Raw genomic sequence first — 9,606 nt, forward strand, 5'->3', positions numbered from 1 at the left:
GCTTAATTTTGAAGAAAAGAAGGCTTTTGAAAAGTGAAAGAGGAGCCTTATTTTTTATAGAGATAATTTGATCTTTTACAATAGATAAATGATTTCTCTAATGCTACCAATTTAAATAGGTATAAGTAGGGGCTTTTACAAAATATTGCATATAAGCGTAATGTTCTTAAGAAAGCCACAAGCATGAGTTTGTTTTATATTTTATAATTTATTTAAAATTATATAATATATCAAATTCCAGTAACGTACACCCTTAGCCAAATTTCAAGACTACTGCCATCGGACGCCGCCCGGCTCACCAGCGGCCAGGCGATTTTGCCCCAGCCATTAATATCTATACGGAAACATAAAAGTACCGACGGTTTCCGTATCCATCCACCCCAGGCCGTTAAAAGCACGACCGCCCTTCCCTGGGCTCTCCGAGTTCAGCGCAGTGCGGTGCTCCACGTCTCCGCCTCTCGTCTCATTCTAGTTTGACTCTGTCTCGATGGACGTCCGCCGGAGATTCCCCAAGAGCGCCGCCGCCCGACCGGCGGAGACCGTCCGCTCCTCCGTCTCCGGCGGTGGCGCCGCCTCCCGGGTCCTGGCGTCGGACGCCCTCCCGCTCCCCATCCGGCACACGAATCTTCTGTTCTCGGCCGTCTTCGCCGCCTCCCTCGTCTTCCTGATGCGGCGGTGGCGCGAGAAGATCCGCTCCTCGACGCCGCTCCACGTCGTCGGCCTGGCCGAGATCCTCGCCTTCGTCGGCCTCGTCGGCTCGCTCATCTACCTTCTCTCTTTCTTCGGCATCGCTTTCGTCCAGTCCGTCGTCTCCTCCCACGACGAGGAGGAGGACTTCCTCCTCTGCCCCGCCCCTCACGCCGCCGCAGCCTCCACCCCACCGGCCGCTGCCCCAACCCCCGCCCCCTGTCCCCTCCTCTGCGACGCCGCAACCCCACCGGAGAAAATGGAGGCCGTCACCGAGGAGGACGAGGAGATCATCTCCTCCGTGGTCGCCGGCACGACCCCCTCCTACATTCTCGAATCCAAGCTCAGAGATTGCCGCCGCGCCGCTGGGATCCGACGGGAGGTGCTCAGGAGGATGACCGGAAGATCCCTGGAAGGGCTTCCGCTCGATGGATTCGATTACGGGGCGATTCTAGGGCAGTGCTGCGAGCTCCCCGTGGGATACGTCCAGTTGCCTGTGGGGATCGCCGGGCCGCTGCTGCTTGACGGAAGGCAGTATTACGTGCCCATGGCGACCACCGAGGGGTGCCTCGTGGCGAGCACCAACAGGGGGTGCAAGGCCATTGCGGTGTCCGGCGGCGCCGCGAGCGTGGTTTTGAGGGACGGGATGACGCGGGCGCCGGCCGTGAGGCTGCCGTCGGCGAGGAGGGCCGCGGAGCTCGTGGCCTTCGTGGAAGAGCCGAGCAATTTCGAGACCCTCGCTGTCGTGTTCAACAGGTAATCTCTTCTTTCGTCCATTTCTTTCTTTGATCGGCTGCGGCATTTGGATTATTTGCGTATCTTTCGCGTTTTGTTGACTAAAAGTTGGATCTTGCTTTGAGAGGAGTTGGGTTCTTTTATTTTTTTGGCCATAGCTAAAAAGATCGGCTTTATCTCTTTAGTGTCGGTTTCTTCGTCATTTTTAAGTGTCCGAATGTTGTAGTTGGGGATGTCTGTGTTGTGTTCGTCGATGGGCTTCTGTGGGATTCTTATTTTGCTTCTTTTTTGTTGCCTTTTTCCTAATCAAGACTGGGTTTTTATATGCTTTTTAGCAATTTCCTATTCTCTCTTTGCTTTGTTACAATCTTTTCTATATGAGTTATGGAATCACTTAACGTTAACATGCTTGTACTTTCTGTTGATGTTTGTTTTCTTTTATATAATATACTATTGGTTTTCTGTGGTTACCATGAAGGCTGGCTTAAGATTTTCATGTTAGTGAAGCGTTTTATCATCGTTCTTTACTGCAAGTTTGTGCTGGAAAACGAATCTTCCCTCTCATTTCACACCGTTTGCATGATATATAACTTTGAAAAGAAGAATCTTAAGTGGTAAGCTTTTAATGGGTTCTAAAATTTTTGATTCGTTTTGCTGACATGTTTCCTCTTATATTGAGCTGATTCTTGCATTTTAGAGGTTAAAATCTCCTTTATTTTCTTTCTAAATATTCGCAGGTCCAGCAGATTTGCAAGGCTCCAGGGGATTCAGTGTGCGCTTGCTGGGAGGAACCTTTACATGAGATTTAGTTGCGGCACTGGAGATGCGATGGGGATGAACATGGTGTCAAAAGGTGTCCAGAATGTCTTGGATTATCTGCAGGGTGACTTCCCAGACATGGATGTGATCAGCATATCTGGTTGGATCTTTTGCCTTGACTAAGCTCTAAGCACTTGTTCATTTTTTTTTTGAGTCTAAATTTCTTTTAGTTTGAATCAGAAACAAATGAACAACTTAAGAGTGAACTCTAAACCAATATCTAGACCGGACGATAATCCTGGGGTTTTAGAGAATTTGCTTTAGATATTTTCCCCATGTTACTGATTATGATACCTGACTGTAGTTAGAGCAAGGCACCTTGTGATTTTCACTTTCTATGATTCTTATGTGATCAACTAATTAAAAGGGGAAAATATATCAAGAAAATCTCATGCGATGGGTAGAATTCAGTTTTTATGCTCACGTTTACCCTTTTTTGTCTCTGCTTTTATCTATCTTTATGTTAGACTGCTGAAACATAATATGTCAGATTTTTTCCTCCTATATAATTGGAACCTGTCAATCTCTAGTTGTAGTCCTATACTTTACAACCAGTGTCTATGCTGAATCTCTTTAAGTGAGATTGCTTCATGGTAGTTGTGGCATGGGTCCAGGCATGTAGCTCATTAATGTCAGATTGAGATTGCAAAAGTTTGTTGGCATATCAACAGTATGTTTTTGGTATATCTTTATGTCACGGGGCTTGTATCCGACCGCTAACCTTGAGATCTAGGAGATTTTGGTCTGGCTATTAAGAAGCTGTTTGTGTCCATGTGGTTGAAATTATTTTGTCAATATCTGTTCATCTCATGGTTCTTGATATTATCCTGCGATGGACCTCAAACTTTTGGAGATATCAATCTACCAATTAGGTGATGTGTCTATGTGGTTCACTTGCAGCTCTGCTCATGGGAATGTCATTTAATATGGAAGTTGAAAAGGAAACAACCCAGCTAGTGTCAAATGAAGTACCTTTTTGGACAACTGAAAATGTTGGAAGCCCATTTTTAGTTTGGCTTTTCTATTGATTCCTAATGTTTCTCTTGGCACTGACCAGGTAATTTCTGTTCTGACAAAAAGCCGGCTGCTGTGAATTGGATTGAAGGACGGGGCAAATCGGTAGTTTGTGAGGCAACCATCAAGGAGGAGGTTGTGAAAAAAGTTCTCAAGACCACCGTGCCAGTGCTGGTTGAACTCAACATGATCAAGAACCTTGCCGGATCTGCTGTGGCTGGAGCTCTTGGGGGGTTCAATGCTCATGCCAGCAACATCGTGTCTGCCGTCTTCATAGCCACTGGCCAAGATCCCGCACAGAATGTGGAGAGTTCTCACTGCATCACCATGATGGAAGCTGTGAATGATGGCAAGGATCTTCACATCTCTGTGACCATGCCATCCATTGAGGTAATTCTGTTGTCCCGTCCTTCCTTTCTTACATTGATCAATCTATCTGTTGCAATTATCTCCTCTCCTTGCAAATTGCTTTGAATTCCATCGTTACTGGTAGTGTTTTAGTTGGCTGAAAATTCACTTTCTTCTGTCACTTATTAGATCTTACAAGTTTTTGGTTTCTATGGTGTTTATTGACAACGCCACCTGAACTTAGGATGCACAACCATGTTGTCACGTGGAAATCTGATTTGTCGTTCTTCCTACTATTAGGAACGATCCCTTTTTCTAACCTCTTTTAGTTTATCTCCTTATATGTCATGTTTGTTTGAGCTTTATAGGTTCTTCATTTTGAGTTTGGTGGGGGAAGAGAGTTTCTTATTCATTTAAAAGCATTAATTCATTACTTCTGTGCGCAGCTTGATCTGTATCGCCATTTATATATAAAGTTCAATACTGTTTTGTTTTTATACAGGTTGGTACAGTTGGGGGTGGGACGCAGCTGGCCTCTCAGGCAGCCTGTTTGGACCTACTTGGTGTCAAGGGTGCAAACCTGGAATCACCTGGAGCAAATGCTAGGCTTCTGGCCGCCATTGTGGCAGGTGCTGTTCTTGCTGGAGAGCTCTCTCTCTTGTCAGCTCTTGCTGCGGGCCAGCTCGTGAAGAGCCACATGAAGTACAACAGATCCAGCAAAGATGTATCCAAGGCTGCCTAAAAGGATAAAAATTCAACAACTTGAAATAAAAGTCCCCGAAGAATGTCACTACGGGGGAGTAGACGCAGAGCAGTAAAGGTTAGTCTGCCTCATAAGTAGCTTAAGAGGCAAAACCGAATCAGATAAAGACTGTTTTCGTTTTCCCTCTTATTTTATGTGGATTTTGTACTTTGTCAGCTATCACCTAGCAGTGCTTAGGATCAATCACCCTTTGCCACTCGTTAGCAGCAGAGATGACTCATTTCTCTATGATGCCTTCTCCTGTTAACCAATGTGATGTGATCAACCTTTCCTCCATGGTTTTTGTAGGCTTTTGTACTGCATGGCTAGAAGTAGTCATCTTTTGTTGTATTTCCTGTGCATGCGACCTCTGCAATAACCACCAGCGGAGCTGCTGCTGAAAACTATTTTATCTACTTGTATTTGGCTTATTGGAGGTTGTCTTCCCTGCCACGTAATTTTGCTTTGGGATCTGTTGCTGTGGAACTGCGGTGGATGAGTTTACACTGCAAAATAAATGAAATGTAATAAATATAGTGTTGGATTTATATGAAAAGTAGGCAAGATTCTGATGAGTAGCCAAACAAGAGCACAGGGACTATGGTGCTACTTTGGCAAGGTGGTTTGGTTGTGCACAGCATGAACACAAGGGCAACTTTTGCTTTTCTGTTCAAATTCATTAAGCTGAGCAGGCCCTTCTTGGTTCAAGGAGCCATACGTTGTTCCTTACAGAGTTACAGGTGGCATGACTAACATTTGAGGATTTCCTTTTTTTCTGAATTTAATCTTGAATGTCTATGACCGGCAAGGTGAAGTCTTTCGAGTAAGTCGATTAAAATATCTGTCGTAGCCAAAGGGGGGCATGAGTTGGGCATCAAATGTCTGGTTTTTTTCCTCCGGGATGTTGTATTAGGGATCCAACTAAGTGGAAATATTCGTTCAAATTTTCAGTCCAATTCTGTAGGAACTGGATGGAGGCAGTGGCGACTGACTTTGATGCGGTTGCCGATGGTGGAAGGGAGGAATTAGAGGAAATCAAAGATTGGTTTTTCTTCTGAAATTTTCAGTCCATTTTTATAGAAATATTCAAATACGTCCAAAGTGGGATAGCTTCGTATCTGGCACTGGAATTCAGATGCAAGCTTTCAGAAAACTTAAGAACTATTCTCTACCTGGTGGAAGTTTGCTATGGCATGGAAAGAGATTATTGGATCCCTACTTAGAGAATCTATGTATCTTTTCGGAAGATTCTGGCAACGAGAAAGCCTGCATGGGAGTCAAAATCCTGCAGATTTCAACAGAGCTCTTCTCGCTAAATGGTGTTGGTGGCTCATCTCTAACCCTACTTTTCAATGGGCCCTATTGATTTCTGGGTCTCACAACACAATCAGAACATTTGTCTTTAAAAATCCTAGACAAGCATGCCCATCTAGAAAAGAATAAACAAAGCAATGAATCCCTTCTACTTAGGCATCTTCCACACCATGGTAAATGGAGAAACAATTAATTTTTGGCTAGGAGAGGCAACCCTGGCTTCTTTGTACCCTACCTTGTACTCTGCATGCAATCGCAAGGATGCGAAGGTCAGCCATCTTTAATCCTAGGACTCGAGACCATGGAACCTATCACTGTCTCTCCCTCTCAACCAATTTCCAACCGGATGAGTTAATAGATCTAGGAAACTTGATACAATTAGTTGTGCCAGACAACAATACTGATATCCCAAGTTGATGTTGGACTAGCTAAAAAATATCCTCGGTCAAATCCATTTATAAATCCATCCACAACGTAGGACTAGTATCTGCACTTCAGGAGCTTGATCCCAAAAAAGTTCAGGATTTTACTTTGGCTGGCAATGGAAAACCGCCTTCACACTGGGGAAGTTACTTGAAGAGAAAAGGGATCACATCTTGCTAAATGGTGTTGGTAATGGTTGTCCCTTCTACCTTACTGTTTCGGAAAACATTGATCATATCTTGATACTTTGTAGGTTTGCCAGGAAACTTTGAAACACAGCTAAACTTGCAGCAAGTGTCACCTCTAGACTTCAGTCCTTCAAACTGATCTGGGTCGAAATAAGAAAGAAAGCAAAAAAGCTGTCTTCGATTCGGGCTGCTTGGGATCAACTTATTAGTGTTTAAATTTCCTAGCATATGTATCCAAAGAAATAAGTAGATAGATAGACAGACAGACAGATAGATAGACAAATAGATGGAGAGAGAGAGAGAGAGACTTAACATTTGGTGAAGTACTCTCAAATCTCAATAGATAAATCGATATTATCTTTCCAAATGTCTCCTAATGGGATGTTTAAATATTGAGAGCTAAAACTTATATAAGAGATTCTCTCTTCGTAGGCAAGTTCCTAACTCTTTGTGGTTTGGCCTAGTTAATTGTATGTTATGCTTCCCTGTATATGCAAAAGATTTTACGAATTCATTGAATTAGCAAACTAAGAAATAATATATACATAAAAGCATTAATGGAACTATCAGGGAAGGTAAGAGATAGTAACACCCTGTTCAATTGCAGCAATACCAAAGAAAATATGATGTACATAAGAGTTCGCCGGCCTCTTTCAACAATAGGAATTCTTGCTAACCAGATTGGCATTTGCTGGAAAATCAAATAAACAGACATATGAATCGATTTGTCATGTTCTCTTCTCTACCTCAATTTCCTCCCTTCCTCACTCTCTTCGTCTCCTGTTGTATCTTATTTTATTTTGACGTTTGATCGAAAGTACCTTCCTCATGGCCTTTATATTGTCGTTCTAACAATATATAATTTAATGTCAGAAAGAAAAAGATATATAATTGATAGGTGAAGTTCTAATTGAATTGATGACTTGCATATGAGCTAATGTAAGATAAATGAGTTGGCTTCAAACTTATTCTTCTAACCTCATCAGGAGGGTTTTTGGACCCAACTCTTGGTGCACCCTGCAACTCCGTTTCTTCGTAGGTTTTGGGTCCCATTTGCGAGCTTCCCACTTGGTATGACTGTGGAGTTTCTCCATCTAAACCATTGAGCCCAAACACATCTCTGAGCCCCATGACCACAAGCCATATCTACATGGCTCTTGATGATTCCAACCTATTATGCCACTCCACATGGCAATGATGCCACCCACCCAGACCTTCTAAGGCAGCTCATGGCCCTTCTCATAGACTGCATGGCTCTAAGAGGTGTAAATGAGCCAAGCTTGATCGAGCTTGGACTTGATCTGGGGTGAAACTAATTTTCGATCTTAAATTCCAAAAGCAAGCTTGATATGTTAACCGTTACTTTAAAATCAATTCGAGCTCAATTTTGATTCAAGCCAAACATAAATCTCCCTTATCAGCTCAAGATTATGTGAAACTTGGTTCAAGCTTAAATGAAAGCTAGATTTCTAATTTCAAATTCTAGTTCAAAGTTTGGTTTAGGTTTAAATTAGCATTTAATTGATCCAAAAAATAAAAGAACACATCAATTAAAACTTTAATCCAATGATCTATCATATATACAATGTATAATGCATAATTTAAGTATATTAGATACTTACTGAATCGGGTTTCATCAAATTGGTTGATTTTTGGTTTGGCTTGAAATTAATTTTGAGCCTGTTTTGTTGGTTCAAGCTTTGTTTGTTTAGCTTCAAATAAAGCTTAATTTGGGCTTTTCTTCTTGAGTGGAGCCCATGTTGAGCTCAAGCTGTACGGTCCTTTTGACACACATAGCTCTATGAATTAGGCACACCATCAGGCGGACAAAGTTCATCACATCTAAGTTAACATGCCCGGAGGCACCTTTAGATTTGCCCTCCAAGCTACCGTCCGTCTCTAAATTGAAAACTTTAAATGCCTTTGCATCTTGATCATTTGGTGAGGCTCATTAAACTATAAGCCTACCTAATTAAATTATATATTTTATTAAGTTATATGCTTTCTTTAAACTTTTAAAAGTAAACACCCTAAGAAACACCCACATTAGGTCATAGATTAAGACCAGCAATGGAAGGGGGTGCAATCATTTCTAATCTTATGGATTAAAGTATAGATATAGTTTGCTTAAAAATATTAGGTATGACACTAAAGTCAGCTCAATTAAAGTAATCGAATCAGGGATCTTGTCTAGATCGATGCAATGGATTGGACTGAAGAATACGACAAGGGCAGACAATGGGAAGCACATGGGTTCACCGCCTATGACACTAAGTGCGCCGCTCTATTTATTAAGAAATGCACAACTTGCTCTCTTTGAGCTCATAAATTAGTATATAGAAATGCTATACTAGTGTCAACCTTGCCGGATAATTATTGTTGGTTTGTAGCCCCCATGCTTCAATATTTTATTATTTCAATTATATGCACATCTCTTTTTACTATTGTTAAATATTTTTTTCCAAAGCATCCAATGGCAACATAAGATTATGAGCAACACTATAATGACATTGTACCTGGTGGACATGATTTGTAAATGCAAATGGTAACTTTGGGTTACTATCAAATAGACATCATTCATTTGACTTTAGAAGAATGACTCATAAGTTAAGGAGCATTTTTAAATTAAAACACTAGCATATTAACTTAAGAATCGATATATGTTTATCCGAGATTTGACTAAGCTTAAAATTGGTACATGGTAGTCTCACATTGACCCCAAGAGGAGGGTAGCAATTTCAAGGGCACCCAAGTTAAATATTAGCTTGTGATGGTCTCACACTCATCTTAGGGTGAAATGGGCAGCATGGCACTCCCTCCCCACCTGTGTATTTTGATCACCTACAAAATCAATGGTTAAATCCAGTTGATAGTGCTTAATATCAGGGTGTGCAATGCTACCATATCAAGGTCAAGTAGCCACCTCCTTAGGAATTGGCAATAGGCTACCCTTGCTCTCTCTCTCTCTCTTCTTGACCTAAGAACTTTCATATTAATTACTTCTTATAATTTAGGAATGATTCTTTTTTAGCTTAACTTGGGTTTCATGGTTTATAGAATCTTGCTAGAACAAAATAAAAGCTTCATCTAGTTTTCTTTCATAGCCATATGAAATCTTGTACCTTGTGACAGGGTAATCAAGATCTTTCAAAAGCAGTCATAGCACACAAAAAAAATAAAAAGAAAACTAGAAATTCCGACAGTGGGGAATGAAAAAGGAAGGCATCTCTCAACAGTTCTCATAGAACTAAATCCCATTACCCCCTTTTTTTTTTTAAGAAAAGTTGTCATCCGATGCTTTAGCATCCATTTACTTATCGAGGCTTGCTTTAGTGT

The 9,606-nt window shown here is 41.7% G+C and overlaps 1 protein-coding gene across 2 annotated transcripts; it reads left to right on the plus strand.

Moving 5' to 3' along the window:
* The first annotated feature begins 321 nt into the window (after positions 1–321).
* Positions 322–4,901, plus strand: LOC103711741 (3-hydroxy-3-methylglutaryl-coenzyme A reductase 3-like). 2 transcript variants are annotated; one of them, XR_604825.4, is made up of 5 exons: positions 322–1,443; positions 2,160–2,341; positions 3,299–3,645; positions 4,106–4,423; positions 4,655–4,901. XR_604825.4 is itself a non-coding variant. In XM_008798013.3 (4 exons), the coding sequence occupies exons 1-4, from the start codon at positions 488–490 to the stop codon at positions 4,343–4,345; spliced, it is 1,725 nt and encodes a 574-aa protein (XP_008796235.1). In that variant the 5' UTR covers positions 323–487; the 3' UTR covers positions 4,346–4,892. The 2 variants fall into 2 exon arrangements, 1 of the variants encoding a protein (XP_008796235.1); XM_008798013.3 differs by having other exon boundaries at positions 323–1,443; positions 4,106–4,892.
* The last annotated feature ends 4,705 nt before the right edge of the window (positions 4,902–9,606 follow it).

This window comes from Phoenix dactylifera, unplaced genomic scaffold, assembly GCF_009389715.1.
Source record: "Phoenix dactylifera cultivar Barhee BC4 unplaced genomic scaffold, palm_55x_up_171113_PBpolish2nd_filt_p 000046F, whole genome shotgun sequence".
Classification (NCBI taxonomy): Eukaryota; Viridiplantae; Streptophyta; class Magnoliopsida; order Arecales; family Arecaceae; genus Phoenix; species Phoenix dactylifera.

Excerpts from the sequence above, each read along its gene's own strand:
- LOC103711741 (XM_008798013.3), top strand. The coding sequence starts at position 488 with ATGGACGTCCGCCGGAGATTCCCCAAGAGCGCCGCCGCCCGACCGGCG. Across the intron at positions 1,444-2,159 it reads CTCGCTGTCGTGTTCAACAG|GTCCAGCAGATTTGCAAGGC; the intron begins GTAATCTCTTCT and ends AAATATTCGCAG. Across the intron at positions 3,646-4,105 it reads TGACCATGCCATCCATTGAG|GTTGGTACAGTTGGGGGTGG; the intron begins GTAATTCTGTTG and ends GTTTTTATACAG.